At 33.6% G+C, this 17370-nt stretch overlaps 1 protein-coding gene across 1 annotated transcript; it reads left to right on the forward strand.

Moving 5' to 3' along the window:
* LOC128164371 (beta-lactamase-like) lies at positions 1 to 6461 on the forward strand. The gene is made up of 6 exons (XM_052828166.1): positions 1 to 151; positions 718 to 898; positions 1232 to 1402; positions 2629 to 2895; positions 3292 to 3548; positions 5541 to 6461. Exons 1-6 carry the CDS (start codon positions 16 to 18, stop codon positions 6218 to 6220), a joined length of 1692 nt encoding a protein of 563 aa, XP_052684126.1. The 5' UTR covers positions 1 to 15; the 3' UTR covers positions 6221 to 6461.
* The last annotated feature ends 10909 nt before the right edge of the window (positions 6462 to 17370 follow it).

Genomic DNA, 17370 nt, shown 5'->3' on the forward strand with positions numbered 1-17370 from the left:
AACATTCATAGGACCATGAATGCGCAACATTTGATGACCCTCTTGTTTGTGATGTGTACGTTTGCTTCGGGTCAGGGCAGCTTCTTCAAAAATGAGACTGACCTGGTTGACGCTATGGTAAGATCTGTGATGGGATGCAAGAACATTCCAGGTAAGTGTTTATAGCGGGAAGTGTTTATCGTTACACACGCTACAAATAGTGCAAGTAAAAAAGAGAGAGAGAGAGAGAGACATTAAACCCCCCCCCCCCCCAAAAAAAAAAATCTTATCAATTGTAGTCAACTTAGTAAAAAAAAACTTAAATCTTACCACAATCTGTCTTTTAACAATTTCTTACAGCATACGCTGATTGTTTACATTTTACAGCGTCGTAATAATACAATTGTAAGACAGAAAAATCTCACACCGTTGCTTCACAGTGGACAAACCGATCTTACACCGCTGATAATGCCAGAAGAATGTTTCCATTCTAGAATCGACCGGCACATATATAGTCTATTTAAAATATCACGATAAAAATTGATGATATGATTTACATGTAAAGTTATATGATACAACACACGTATGAAATAAAATCTAAAATCATTCTTTGAGTAATCCATGTTGAATTTTAAGACAGCTGTACGGTCATGGCCATTTGAAACTTTATTGATATCCTTTATATGAAGAACCCTGTAAAAAGATATACTAGGATAATGCTCGTTTCGTCTTATACAGGAATGAGTGTGTCGATGGTTCGGGGAGGAGATTTTTTCGCTAAGGGTTATGGTCACGCTCGCTTGGATCCGCCTCTCAATTGGACCTCCCAGACTCCGGCCTACCTTGGATCCGTTGGGAAAGCCATTACTTCAGCCTTATTGGGAATTCTAATGACCGAAACCAAGAATACATCAAACAGGTTCATAGCTATATGTCCCCCCCCCCCCCCCGAAAACAAACAAAAAAAACCAAAAGAATTAGTAATTAATATCGTTTTGGCATGGATTGTGATATAAATTCTATAATTGAATTTTTCACACTGAGTAAAAATTTGTGCAATGATTCATCAAAGATGCGAGAACCTCGACACTTCGCTACTAGACTTCAACGTATCCTTGTTAAAAAAGTATTGAAATAAAAAAAATACTTTTAAGGGAGTTTGGATTCTTGGGGTGTATATGGGGAAATAAATAAATAAAAGCCAAGGAGCTTCTAAATAATGCAATGATTTTTAAATATATCTTGATTTCAGCTTTGATTGGAACACCAAGCTCGCCAGCATATTTGGGGGCGACTTTAGATTGACCGATACATGCAGGCGATCTGAGATGACGATCAAAGACCTGTTGAGCCATCGGACTGGACTCAGCGATTCTGACGTGTACACTGATGAGCAGAGAATCGGTAGCGCAGAATTCCTCAAGTAAGGAGAATTTTACTATGTTTATCGAGCCAAGGAAAACTTGCAGTGTTGAAAATCTTAACTGAAAGCTTTCCTCAAAATTTACGTTAACTTTTTTTTTAATCTTTCTGAAGCATTTACAACCGACTGACGGCACTTTCACATTCGTTTCTCATGATCTTGTATATACATTAGTTGGCCATAAATGAGTTCGCAAAATGGCCGACGTTTACTTAGGTCTCGTCATCAATTGAATCTTTTGGACCATCTATTTCTAACAACAAAGTAAAAATGACTAAGCAGACATAATTATATAATACTTTGTTTTATATCCTTGGGAGTGAGATAATCATAGAATTTTATTGGTTTAGCGATGTGCAGGCTTTGTAATGAATAAAAAGGAAGACTACTTGAAATGTAAACAACAACTCTTCCTAGATCACGAAAAATCCGGGTTTAGTTTTTTAACGTTTGTACCTGTGTAATCAATTATTTCGCTATGGTTTAATGATATTATTGTCTAAATATTATGTATGCCTAAAAATGTGTTTGTATTGTATTCCTTTACGATTTAATTGGAAATAGACTGTACAATTGTAAAACGTACCTCAAAATTATTATACCTAACTAGTGATATGTTTTGGGAGGATTGAAAACAGTCTGTTTACACTCTAAAAGTTGTTTCTCTACGCGGGGTCAATCCAAAGGTCGGAAGGGAAAACCTGATTTTCCCCTTTCTTTATGCGACCAAATACTTGGGCGTCCTGCGATGAATTTTTTTAAAATTAAATTCATTCTCCGATTAAGGGGTTGTCCTATCTTGGAGCAATCAAATACACACAAAAAAAAAACGGATTTCACTAAGTTACAAACCCCTAAACTACAAAAGCTAAGTTCTGAGAAATCTATGGGTTTCTCCCAAAAGATGGCGGCCAAGGAACATAATTTTTGTAAAGGGATTAGAGTATTGAAATTGAAACCTTTTAAGGGTAAAGTGAGATAAATGTTGTCACTGATAAAAGTCATGCATTTACTTCTACATGTAATGACCATTGATTGCTAAGGAACAAAACAAAGTAGATTTTTTAAATAATTGTATGATGAGTTAAATAATGCAGATATGACTTGAATAAGTAAAAAAAAACCCAAAAACCCAAACAAACAAGCAAAAAACTAAATCAATTAAAAAAAAAAGTAATAGAATACGTTGGGCTTCATTCCTCAGCTGTGTTATGTACCTATTTCAGGAGGCTTCAGTATTTGCCGACTCTCTCTCCATTTCGTGAGTCGTGGATATACAACAATCTTCTTTACGCCGTAGCAGGCCATGTCGCACAAGTGAAAACTGGCCAACCATATGAAAATCTTGTAAACAGTAAAATCTTGGCTGCTTTAGGGATGAGTCAGGCGTCTTGTGGAACGGAAATATACCCAACAAGCTCCCAGACCAACTACGCACTTCCGTATCATTTAAAAAACGGGAAGTTGGTGGTTGGAGATTCTCGTATATACCAGTAAGTATGTAACTATCCATTTAATTTACTTACCCATCGACGGATAGACCGACATATATGCATGTAATGAAAACATTTTAACTCATTAAACACTATAATTCAGGAACAATCTAATAATATTTTTTGAAATGGTACAGGTATGTTCTTAAAAATCAACAAACCTAGTTTTTAAGCATAGAGAGATGGAGGGTGGGGCGGGGGGAATTGATTGAGTTACATGTATTTACCATTTGTATCAGAAAAAAAATGTGAGTTTATAGGCCAAAATTGAATTCTGTTTGGTAGGAAGTCTCAAAAATAAACGCTTTGATAAAGTTCTCACGGAGAACAAGGAATTTGAAAGGGTATTCGGGAGCTTATTTAATGACACTTTTTGACCATGATTTCTAAACACAGGATTGGGGACGTAGCACCCGCCGGTTGTTTAATTGCTTCAGCAGAGGATCTCGGGAAATGGGTCCAATTCATGGCTTCCGGTGGCAAGACAGCGAACCAGGTACAACTGATCCATCCGGATCTGTTCAAAGAGATCACCAAATCTCAGATGCTGCTCGATGATTGGTCAGTTAGCAGGTTTAGTTTGGATAGTGATTACCCCGTCAGTGCCTCTGGCACCTGGTACGGTCTGGGCTGGTATGGCGGAGACTACAGGGGTAAGGCTACTCCTTGAATTTTAAACTAAAACACCGGAACATTTCTTTGTAATGTTTTATGTGAGAGAGAGAGAGAGAGAGAGAGAGAGAGAGAGAGAGAGAGAGAGAGAGAGAGAGAGAGAGAGAAAACAAGAGTTAATGCATTAATTTTATATTTTAGATCAACATTGCACTCAGATTTTAAATTAATAACATTATGCGAACATTTTATCAATGTACAAGGGGCGTTCAATTATAATAATGTCATCTTTGTTACAACATAAACACAGTAACATGTTTTTTTTAAAGGTAAATACTCTCCTTTAACAGACACATATAATGTCAACCGATTTATCCAAGCTTTGAACGCATTCATTTAATGTTTTAGGGAATGGTATTTATTTATTGCATGATGAATGGCAGAACCTAAAGCATTCTTTGATACATATCTTCCTTCTGACAAGTGCCTGTTTAATTTAGGAAAAAGAAAAAAAACTCACAGGGAGACCAGTCGGGTGAATAGGGAGGATTAAGCAAAACATAAACCTTTTCTTTTTCCTAAAATGATTTCACAATCTGGGAGTTATGTGCTAGGGCGTTGTCATGAAGAAGTCAAATGTTGTGAATTCCACACTTTCGTCTGTCGTGTAATGTTTGTTAACTTTCTTCAGCACATAATATTTGTATACATATCCCGTGAATACCGTCTCAGTTGTACAGGACATTAACTTTTAAAGAAAATTGCGTACTTATATAATACTTTCTTTGTATTTTGACGTTTATTTGCTATAACAGGGCGTGTGGCCTTTTTAGTCAACCACATCGTCTAATAAAAATTTTCTCTGGGGTTCAAAATAATGTATCGGTGTTTCATCACCTGTAAAACTTTCCGATAAACGTCGTTCATTGTAATTTTTGTACCTTTTAAACCATTTTATTCCGCAATCGTTTTTGTTTTTCTTTTAATAGATGAGGAATCCATCTTGCACTGATTTTTCGGGGGCCAAGGTGTTTCTTTAAAATTAAAAAATACTGCCCGCGATTAACATCTTTGCTTGCCAAGGGTTTACGATTCACTCTGCTCCTCTACAACCCTTGGCAGATTTAGCAGACATAATAAAAACTTGCGCAGCGGAATCTGATGAGCTGCGAAGACATACGATCGCAGGAAATCTACTAATTTGCGGTGTAGTTTATTACAATTTTTACCTGATTAATGAATACCATGCATACTTATTCTTTCTTATTTCACATGACCATTTCTTCAGATAAAATACCTCTTAGATGAACAATACATGTTTTAGCTGCTCCAATTAAACTCGGAGCAGAGTGATTGGAAACCCTTGGCTAGCATATGCCGATGAAATTCCTACTAAATTTGCTATTTGTTTAATAGCTAATAGACCATCATTAGTAATGATATCGGTTATATTTGTTCAATCATCCGTTGAAGCCGTACCATGTGCTCCAGGACGTTGCTTACCCTTATGGTCTGTTTGGCCATTTTTGAATTTGTGTCCAACCTGTAAACTTGTCTCAATGACATACATGTACATTTGTTTCCATGTACATCACACCGTGTTTTGAAAATATCTTTCGTTCTTTACCGAGTCTGACACATGCTTCTAATTTCAGCCTTATTGGTTAATGACTTACCATTCATAGTTTCATACAGTGTCTCGAGGAGGGGATATATATATATATATATATATATATATATATATATATATATATATATATATATATATATATATATATATATATATATCAGCTTCTCAAAAGAGTATTTGATGATTCAACGTGGTCAGATAAACGACCATAAATAAAATATAAACACCAATCAAAAGAAATTCGTAGGTCACTTGAACCCTTATTTTATGCACTATGATTAGTGACATTATTTATTGAACGCCCCTTGTACATGTATATCATTTAGTTTAAATTGATACATGTATATGTCTACAATAATTTTTCTGCTGCAGTGCATATGAGATGAAATCATTGTAATTTTAGGTCACAAACGGCTTTTACATCCGGGAAGTTGGTACGGATATGCCGCGGTCGTTGGATTTTTCCCGGATAAAAATGCAGGGTTTTCTATCTCCATTAACGGTCCGTGGTACAATAATTACCGTACCTATCTGGCACCCCTCTCCTACGTCCTGTCCGACATCATTCTCGGAGAAAACCAATGGCTGGATAACAACACTATCTGCAGTTTTCCTGCTCCATGGAAGAACCCGACGTCTACTTCGTCTTCAAACACGACTCAGCCACCTGTTGGTTCCATGCCGATCGAATCAGGAAAGTATGTTGGGACTTACGGAAGCCGTGTTTTCGGATCAATGACCATTGGGCAAATAAGGGACCGGATCCTTACCTTCCGAATGAATAATGCCGGAATCGGCAATCTTTCCACTATATCACGGCCTGACGGCACATTCCGGATGATCTTCAATGAACTCTTGAATGACGTCGTGGGTTCAGATTGTAGTTTACGGTTTGGGGGGTTCGATGGTAAAAAGTACGGTTCGGTAAAGGTGGCGTACGAGTGCTTTTATACAGTTTACGAGTACCACAGGGGAGTAAATTACGTAGAATTAGAAGACAAACTATCTGCAGCGGCACCACTGTCAAAATGGTCGGCTATTATTTTCTGTATGTTTGTCGCACTTCCGGTCATGCGCAGTTGAGAACTTGGCTGATACTGGAATGATCATTCATCGGATGACAAATCTCATTATTTTTTTTCTCATTTATTGTTTTAAAAGAATAAAGAAAAAGACAGTTATATATAAGCCATTTGATATGCATCTTCTAATGAGTACTTAAGATAATAGCGAGGAACACTCAGAACCCAGGATTTTTCAGGAACCAAATCTAAATATTAACATTTGCAAATATGTATTCTTGTACATGTATAACCCTTCTTTAATAAACAGTGTACATTGTACTTAATTCTTGCTTTTTTGGTTTTTGCTATAATACAATTAATTTTGCCGTTAGAACGTCTTATCCTACCTGCAAGAATCAGCCGACAAATCTTTGGGATTTTAAGGATGTTTTCAAAGTGACGGGAAAAAGCTTGTAAACATGACAAAAATTCATTCTATCTACATGTATATGTATACTTATATTTTTATAAGGAATATATCTTTCAATTTTCTGTGGATAATACAATAAGAAAGAAAGGAATTTTATTCTGAAAGAAGGTAAAGGTATCTCCGTTTTATAACGTACTTTCTCGTAAAATAAACAATTATAGAGGTATGAATCAATGTATTTATATGAAAATACCAACTACTCTACATGCATACACATTTTCTTTCACAATATAAGCGATGTTGTACAGCATCGTAATCTGCAACAAACGAGTTTAAAACCGCTAATGCATTTTTATACTCACTTAAAAAAAATAGAATCAAGTTCTGAAAAGTGAAATTTAAGGTGATCGAACTATTTTAATTTGTTTTTAATAGTTTAAAGCAATGATCATGTACGAATATGATTTACTTTTTACTATCTATACTGATATTTCACGGTGTATTACACTTCATGATTATAATTGTATGTGTGTCTAACTGACGGTGGCCGAGTCATTGGTTTCTGGTCAGTGACGATTAACTGCATAATAAAATTTGTATGTGTGTCTAACGGACCATGACCGGATCATGAGATTCTGGTCAGCGATCACGATAACCATTGTCCGTGACGGATAGCGGATGTTTGTTTACAAATGCACCACATATATACGGACATACTTGATGAAGTAATGTTGGCTTATACATCATCAACATAATTCTTTCAATAATACCTTGCTTTTCAATGGAAGAAACGCATTTATTTTACGCTTCGTACAAGTACAAAGTTTACAAGCGTCTAACTATTTAAGTGGAGATGTTAAATTATGAAAACTTCTAATTGCGCAAGCTATGATTGTGCATTTTTCCTAAAGTAGTTGTGTATATTTATATCCCATAATAAAAATTTGTACATGTGAGTTATTTTCGTAATGAAACAAAATTATAAAGTTTCTGATCCACCTTAATACTTGTAATAAAAATATAATATGGTATAAATATATATGCTATTATTATAGGAATTTGTGGTATTTGGAGATACATGTACTGTGCTTATTATTCTTCCTAAAATTAAAAAGTAAAAAAAAAATCAGTGTGTGTAACAAAGATACTACACTTTTGAATCAGTTATCTGTTAAGAATTAAGAAATATGATTTGTGTTAAAGGATGTAAGACAGGTATCTATGGACCAAACTGTACACTGCAATGTTCCAAAGGTACTTATGGAATGGATTGTCAAGGTTACATTTAAAATTACATTCGAAGCTAAAATTCTTAAAAAGTGTTTAATATCAAATTTACATTGTTTTAAACAATCCTATTGTAATTCATTATTTTGTAAAAAAAAAAAAAAAGTGTACTTTTACTTTGCAACACATACCCCCCCCCCCAAAAAAAAAAAAGAAAGAAAAAAAGAGGAAAAGGATTCTCTTATTTTCTTATCTTAGTGATATCAATATTTTGAAAAAGCTTCATCACAAAGTACAAAATACGTATCTTATGGTAAAGAAGAAACAGAGATTGAAAACAGCCAACGACGAGATGAGTAAACTGTTTAACACAATTTTAATTTCAGAAAATATCCAAGCCTGTATTTGATATATAAATATTACTATTAAATGGCCTATTAGGTATATCAATGGAAACCTAACGACACTAGGTGTCGTTTAAAAGGAGTTTGATTCAGTAAATGCAATGTTATCTCGCTGAAGGATGTACACCAGAGATGGTAAAACAAATGAATACGATCATTGTTCACTGGCTTTTAATCAAACGTTCATTTATTAAATCTTGTTAATTTATGTCCAGTAAAAATGTGATATTTCATGGACATTTGTCTGTTTCAATCAATGTTGAGCATATTCCAGTCTTTATTTTTAAGAAATGTCTAAACGCATTTAATTTAAAAAAACGCCAATAGTTATCGTATATAATGTTTACTTTACAGCATTTGTTGAAAACATGATGCATTGTAATCTAGAGAAGTGTACGTTGTTTAATCAATTACAAAAATTATATTCTACTCTAGCATGTGTTTTTTACAAAACCTAGTGGTGTTATACTCTGGAACACTAAATTGACTGACAAGATGGTCACATTAGATCCCCAAAACATTATTCTATCATCAATTTAAAACAGTAGATGTCTTGCTAGATATTAAACTAATAAAACCCAACACCAAAAAACGACACAAGTCATCTAAATGTGTTCGATATAGTAAATGCAATGTTATTTGAAGTAAATTCAGGAAAATAGATGTATGGAAATTAACTCTTTTTTTTTAATTTCAACCTTGAATATTTCTACTTATATGATTGATTCTTCTTCGAAGAAAAATGTCGACCGTCTTCTAAAACTTTATTTTAAATAATGACGATGATGCTACAAGTGTATCAATAAAGATTTTAAAGTTGCAGAAAAGACATGAACATATTTGTGCAGACGGTTACGTTCAATGAGATCTTGCTGTAAGTTAAATATATTTAATAGGAAAATTTTAGAAACTTCTGACTCTAAAATTAAGAAAAAGTGTAAAATATAACTTTTTAATGTGTCTGAATTCTAAATATATTGTTCAAATATTATTTTTATTTTGAAGCATATTGTCATATTCAATGCTTGATCATTTAAGTAGCTATACATGTACTGTAGGTTTGATCTGGTGACTCGGATATTTTTTATTAAGTTTTGATAAACATTGTTATTTTCATTATCCGGTTTGCTACATATACTTGAATTGCTTAATCTTCATATTTGATAATATCATATTTCACTGAGTTTTGAAAAATCGAACAAAACTTTTTTGCCGCTAATTTTTGCATGTTTCAGTTTCAATTTTTGCATATATTTTATAACGCAGTTCAATTCTACTACGAATTGTTCAAACTGATACATAGATAAAGCGTTTCATAATAATGTCATAATACTAGTATTAGGAACACCATATCATACACTATTTAATTATGGTTTCCTTAATTCTAAATTAATATGATTTTATCATTCATCGCGTATTTCATTGGACCAAAAGGGGAAATTCATATAAAGTAAAACTCATTATTTTAAAAAATAAATCATTCCCTGTCATAAAACCTAATGTAAAACAATATTTGCAATGGTTTTTTACATTGTTTTTGTATATTTATCATGTCATTTTTGTGTAAGTCTTGCTGCACATCAATGTGATGGGTATGTATGAACATTTGTTATAATTTTGAGAGACGTACTAACAAACTTTTTTTTTGGTAAAATTTTAAAGAAATATATCTTTTTATATACAATATTACGCAATTTCTTTAACTTATTTTAAAATAATTAATTTGCTTATATTTAAGAAGAAACGGAAAGAAATGTTGTGCCGGATATAAATGGAATCACACACTAAAAAGTTGCACAAGTAAGAATTTCTTTGTATAAAACTAAAAGCAAAGTACTTTTTCCACCGTTCAAAGTAAAATGCAATATAGAAAGCTAACCTGAAAAAAAAGAAGATAAAATTTTAACTATTCTAAAGATATTTTTCTGAGCTTTAAATGATTACAGATTAAGAAAACCAAAAAGATGTTACAGTATTAAGTAAGCTATATCTTAAGAAGATTATTTATGTTAAAGAATGTGAGGCAGGATTCTATGGACCAAACTGTACAATGAAATGCCCCCACGGTACTTATGGAATGGACTGTCAACAAAAATGTAGTTGTGGGAATAAAGACTGTCATCATGTGTTCGGTTGTTTTACAAGTAAGTTTACAAAATTTAGAGTAAAACTTCCAATTGAAATAAACAATAAAAAATAAATTTACATTAATCTAAACAATCCTATTAATACTTTTTGTTCCCTAATCGTCCCTCTTTATTGTAACGCATACTTAATAAAAATCGATTCGTTAGTTCACTACATATCTATTTTTTAAATTAACTGTTACTATTCTATCAACGCTGTAAAAAGCTTCAACACAGACTACATACATGTACAACCTGAATGTTGACAAAGAAAGTAACAACGATTGGAAACAGTCACCGAAGAGGTAAGTGAACAATCGAGCATGTGCTTTAATTATAAACAGAAGATACACTTGTAGTATGATTAAGTCCTAAATAAATAAATGTCTTACTAGATACTAGTAAACCACTAAAAAAAACCCAACAACACTGGTGTTATTAAAGTGTTTGACCTAGTAAATGCAATAATATCACACAGACAGGTGTACACTAAAGATGGTAAACACATGAATACGACCATTGACCGCGAGCCTAAAATTAAACGTTATTATTAACATTCTTGTTGATGTATGTTCTGTTAAATGTGATATTTCATGGACATTATTTTGTTGCGTCCGAAGTTGGGCATACTACGAAAGCCGAGAAGGATCATTCGAGATTCGAGATTCAAAATACGAGATTCGAAATACGAGATTCAAGATTTGAAATTCGAGATTCAATATCTAGATTAACCAATCAAATCATGGATCTGAAACCTGTATCCTAGCAACATCAAACTGTTCTAAATAAAGATCATTCGTACATGCTCTTTCCTACAAATAAATGTCTAAATAGCTCTTATAAAGTGGCTAAAAAATGGTGAAATTAACATTGATAAATTAACCCCACACAGTATAAACAATTAAATTAATTATAACACTGTGGACTTTGCGAATCTATGTGATTTTGTTTGTCCTGTATGTATCCACCCCCCCCCCCCCGAAACATTTTAACCCGTTGTGTATTCGCCCCCAACTGTGTAAAAATCGGCTCGTGAAAAAAGATCTGTTTAATCTAAATCTAAATAACTAAAACTGAGTGTGGTTTTAGCTATGAAACGAAATTCAATGAAATAATCGACATGTCAAAATTTAAGTTATGATAAAGTTTTAAACCATAGAAGATATAATGATGTACAACCACAACGACAACAATCCAGGTAGGAATAGTGTATTGTAGGGTATCAATGCCATTGCCGATATGAGAGAGTTTTGTAGTGTCAAATTCAATTTGATTTAGAATTTGAAATTGATTTGATTTGATACAAGCATATATAGACAATAATTAAGCTTCTTAAAGGAGAAAAGGAAAAGAGAGGAGGTAGATAGGGTAGGGCAGAGATCAACTAGCAAGCTTTAATTTTAACGGTGTTGGCGCACCTGTGATTTACATCGACTCTCTCTCTCTCTCTCTCTCTCTCTCTCTCTCATCACCTAGCATTTCCGTTTCCATGAGGGGGTTTGGGATATTTGTGATGTCTTACATCAGCTAGCGAAAATGATAAAAAAACACCATGAAATTTTCTTTGAATTGTGTGCGGATGTTGTACTCAATAATCTGTTTTCAGTATATAAATTTCAGGGGGGGGGGGGCTATAGTCCTAATTTAATTTGTCAGTTTTTCTGTCCCCACTTCGTTTTCTCTTCGTTTTCCAGGCTTTTTTGTTAAATTTGGCTCGGCAAATGAATTTCAAACTTTCTGTGTAGCTCAATAACGATGCATTATAGATACATTATGAGTAGATTTACTTTTGATATCATAAACAGGTATATATCCGTATTTGATTTTAAATTTGTCTCCTATAATCGGATTTAATGTTCCAATAAATATAGGGTAGGAAAGAGTAGACGGGACTTTTCTGCGCATATCCTACTGTACCATTCATTCAACATAGGTATTAGCACTCATCGAGTTCGACTTGATTTCCTTTTTTTATCCACTGGTTTTAAAGCTATTACTTTTTGAAAATATTTTGAATTTATTGCCTGATTATATATAAATTAGAGCTGCGCTGGTGCATCTATTTACCCAAATGGACCAAAATATAACCAAATGAATCTAAAAATGTTGACAAAATTAGTTTTAAACGACTCATTTTTCAATTCTAATCGGGTATGTCCTTTAGAAAAATCTTGAACAACACACATGTTCAGCAAAAAAAAAACGACAATTGTTTCATGTTTTATGGGGAGGGTGGTGCCGGTAAAGGACATGTATTGCTTGTGGCAGTTGAGCTATACTCTCATTTGTTATGATAGGTAATACTACATATAGATATAAAATGAAAGTTTCCAATTACACTGTACATAGCTTCTATCATGCATTTTGACCCGTGCAATAGTTTAAACAATTTTCAAAGCATTTAATGTAATTCAACCGATCGTTTAAGTTTGGAATTTATTTTTCTGGATCCCCGCCTGGTACGTCCGCCTCCTTGTATATTAGAATTACATGTACGTTGACCATATGTACACATTACTTAATCGGTTTTGTTATGTGACGATAACATTTGTTATCAATGTATTTGTAGGATAGGTAACAAAAAACAGCCTATTTTTTGGTTTTTGCACTGATTATTTGAGATAATTTGCCGCCATCTTTTATGCATTCCCCACACCACTCACAGTGTCTTTATTTGGTGTTCTGTGTGTATGGCGACAAATTGGTAAAGCACCACTCGCCCATTGTAGCTTCACCCTGATTACATTTTATCTGGCTAAGTGTAATGTAGTAGTATATTAAGTACACACATTTTTGCAGTGCTTATCTACATCTTTAGAGAGTTACTTATATATAAAGTAAACATTTGTATGATTTATATGTAATTATTGTCAATTTTGGTGCAAGGTGGGGGGGGGGGGGTAGGAAACTACAGAGAAACTTAACTTGGCTGTGATACATATGCCTGTGTATACCTTCTATCCTTTCTTGTTGATATATTAATGAATGAATTATAACAAAATACAACAAATGATTTTGAAAAAATCATGCACAATCAAATCAAATTTTTAAAAAAGTTTTACTGTTCTTTGCACAAGAAATCGGCAATGTGAACAAACTGGCACTCTATCATCCCTACCTTTAATTGTAGTGAGTATGCATCCTTTTATATTGAAAACATTGCCAAAAGTAAGACTCATACTAAGTTGTTTACTGAAGAAAAGGAAACAAATTGTATTAATTAATAATTCCGTATGATGTGATTATATCTCAATGATTAGATTATAATCATAGTACTAGTGTATGTATGTATACATACATAAAAACGATAAGTAATGCTTATATTTATTGGTGAAACCGGACTGATTATTTATGTTTAGATTATTTAGAAACTAATCTTCATGCGCGAATCTACAAAGGAGGGGGTCAGGGGGTCTGGACCCCCTCCTCGGGAATATTGGAGCTTATATTAAATTTACATAGTATAATTTTTTAAACTTGGCATAGTTTACAAAATGCAGAAAAAATTACACACAGAAAAACCCCTACAGAAACACTTAGCTCCGTTTACGAAGTTCTCTACCATAACCGCATTTTTTTTTACGAAAGGGGTGAATAAACCCGGGATTTAAACTATCATTGTTGGTGAAATACCCCAGGGTTCAAACGCATCAGGTGGAAATGCACCAGGGCAAACAAAATCACTTAGATCCGCGAAGCACACTGCATTATTACTAGTCTACTTAGATATTCTGTGTAAAAATAAATACAAATAATTATTTAGTTAGCTAGGGAGAAGTGAACATAGCATTTATTTCAATTTGTATATAAGAGCATGTACGAATGATCTTTATTTAGAACAGTCTGATGTCGCTAGGATACATATTTTCAGATCCTTTATTTGATTGGTTAATTTAGATATTGAATCGCGAATTTCGTATCTTGAATCTCGTATTTCGAATCTCGTATTTTGAAACTCGAATCTCGAATGATCCTTCTCGGCTTTCGTAGCATACCCAGTCTTTATTTTGAAAAGCATTCACATGCATTTAAAGTAGACAGCCAGTTTTAACCTAGCTTACTAGTATTATGTTTACTTTGCAGCAAATGCTAGAAACATGTTGCATCTATAGTCGTGTACGTTAGTTTAATTTGTTTAAAAAATCACCAAATTGCAATGTTTTTTCCATGATTTAATACTGTTGTACTTTATACTATGGAACCTTTTATTGACTGAAAAAAGTGGCTACACCGGAGTTCTATAAAAATTATTCTATCAATAATTTAAAACAGTATTTTAAAATCAAAAGCACTGCAAACCGTCAGTTTTTTTGATTTGCTTTTATTGATTATTTCATAGGGTGCACTAAAAGCGCTGGTACAGAAAAAGATGATACATGCTTGTTTCCGATACAAAATTTACATTGATGTTTTTGATAAACTAAACAAGTTTCCGTTATAGGTTTGCATTGCTGTAAAGGTGGTAAAACGATTTTTTTTTCTTCAAAAATATATCACCCAAACGTTTGGTCTGTAAGTTACCGGTAACCGCTATGCAACAAGTATAATTTGCCGTCTAACTTCATAAAAAAGTGTCACGTGAATGCGGAAGTCACACTTTCTAAAACCTTCAGACAAAATTTGAAAACATTCTTTATTATAAAAAGGCAAAAGAAACACCTGTTAGATTTTGCGTCCAAACTCAAGTAAAAAACAATCAATGTATTAAGAAATTCCTTAAAAAATGTGCAACTGAAATGTTTCTATCTCTGCTGTTTGACCGAACGTGATACACGTATCATTTGGTGTCAATTTGAGTAAAACACTAACATTGCACCTTCTTTAACCTTTTAAAAAGAGCTAGATACCATATTTTTTAGACAAAACAACTATAAAAGATTTCCTTTGGGGACTTTCGTCTTCAATGCTTAAGTATATATGCAGTGGGGAATGACGTGGCCATAACGATATTTTAAATCGTGGATCTCTCACATACAGCCTCTCCAATCTTAAGATACATTAGTTTTAATCTTTGCCTTCTATAAGCATGAACACACATGTAATCGGTAGGTAAAAAAAACCTTGTATCAGAATGAAAGTGTTCACATAATTAAACAGCTTTTGTTTCGTTTACCAACTATCAAATGTACATAAAAGGTCCATGGGCCACATCACGTACATGAGCAACACTAGCCATAATGCAATCAGCTTAAAGGAGTAATATACAAAACACAAGAACAATGTAGTTTAATATATTCTGTAAATTAGGGTTTTTATCTGAAAATATTTCTCGATATTTGTAAACATTGAGCCTATTTTGTAGCTGGATAGCTGGATGATTTCCTAGTTATATCACGCATTGAGCATTTCACTTCTCAAGAAGATCTCAGAGAGCTTTTTCGATCGTAAATACCGGTATTATTTTCAGAAATATTATTGAGGTATGATTGAAACGAGACCAAAGAAGAAAAGGTTCATGTTTATAAAAATTGTTGCCGATTTGACAAAAGCGCTAATTTCTGTAATATAATGTGCATGGTATTATACGAAAAGGGTCAAAAAGAAATGCCTAATATATTAGAAAACACCCGTTACGAAAACATTTGCTCTTATGTGCATTTAATAAGAATGCCGTTATGGCTACATGTACTACTTTAGCAGTTCATATAAGATATTAGTTATTTGAAATGAGAAAGAGAAAGAGAGAGAGAAAGAGAGAGGGAAAGAGAGAGAGAAAGAGAAAGAGAGAGAGAAAGGGTCTCAACATTCGATAAGATTTATCACGGCACGTGGTCAGTGCACGGTTGCTGTCACAGACAGGAAGTGTTAGGTAATAGTTATACACCCGTTAACACAGGGATGACTGATTTTCAATGTGCGTGTTTGAATTATGCATTATTTTGTGTTCGAGTATAAGCGGTCTACCTAAAGCCCGTACGATATTTATTGTCGCCTTCATATATATATATATAATAACGCGTTATTGCATGCCATATACTAAAATCCTTTAATATTTTACTTTTTTCTGAAAACGGCTACATGTATAAATACGTTACAGGTAACTCTTGATGGCTCGAACTTCGATCGCTCAAAGTGAGTCTCCGGTCCAAATTTCCCGCAATATTACTTAGCAAATCTAGTCTCTTGATTTTTCAAAATCCTTGATCCCTCGAAGTCAAATTACAGTCCCGTTATTCATTATCTATTGTTTTGTTTTACTCTCGATACCCAAAAGTGGCCAATTATGCAAGTGTTACCTAATTTTAACACCTCCTTGGTCATTTAAATGGCCCAAGGCGTTAGATGCGGGAACCATGTAACAGGATCTTCATGTGACACTTGTCCTGCAAGGTGATAATTGTTCCATGATTGAGAGAGAGAACGTATTTAATGAGTAAAATAACAGTAAGATTAGGGGAAACCATGCAAGTTGAGTTGATGCCTGCGGTAGCGACCTTGTAATAGTTAATCGTGGAATATTTGTCTTCTATAAATCTGTGGCATATTATCAATTCATCATATGTAAAAAAAAAAATACTTTAAAATGTAACTAATTTTCAAGTACACGTATATGCATGATTTGCGTAATTCATTGCTATGTTTGCCTCTTATATAATTTAACAAAATACATGCAGCAATAGTATTCTAGACGTTTCTGTTAAAGACAGTTCAAAGAAAGTAATAAATTTTTCTTCTGGTAATATTTATATCTAAATTCTAACAATAATCAAAACAGCGATTTTTTTCTTCTTCTCGGTTTAACCAATGATACAGACAACACATCCTTTACGGTGCTTACACCATCGCAGTGAAATCGTGGCCCCGCGATCACCGCGATGACATAACCGCGACGGTGTATCGCATAAAGGATTAAAACACCATCACGGTGTCGCCGGGAAATACCGAATCCGCATTGGCCGCAGTGTAGTATGGAACTTCGGACCAAACCAGCAATTTACGCTTTCAACTTAGAGATTTTTTAAAGAATAAATCATTCCTGTAGTAAGCCTTGTTTACCTTAATCATGATAATGGAATACCGCTTTTTATGCAGCTATGTGTAT

Source organism: Crassostrea angulata, chromosome 9, assembly GCF_025612915.1.
Source record: "Crassostrea angulata isolate pt1a10 chromosome 9, ASM2561291v2, whole genome shotgun sequence".
Lineage (NCBI taxonomy): Eukaryota > Metazoa > Mollusca > Bivalvia > Ostreida > Ostreidae > Magallana > Magallana angulata.

Bases quoted from the DNA above. Each gene is read 5' to 3' on its own strand.
- LOC128164371 (XM_052828166.1), top strand. From the start codon at position 16: ATGAATGCGCAACATTTGATGACCCTCTTGTTTGTGATGTGTACGTTT. The intron at 899-1,231 runs GTTCATAGCTAT...TCTTGATTTCAG, and splicing joins ACCAAGAATACATCAAACAG to CTTTGATTGGAACACCAAGC. The intron at 1,403-2,628 runs GTAAGGAGAATT...TACCTATTTCAG, and splicing joins GGTAGCGCAGAATTCCTCAA to GAGGCTTCAGTATTTGCCGA.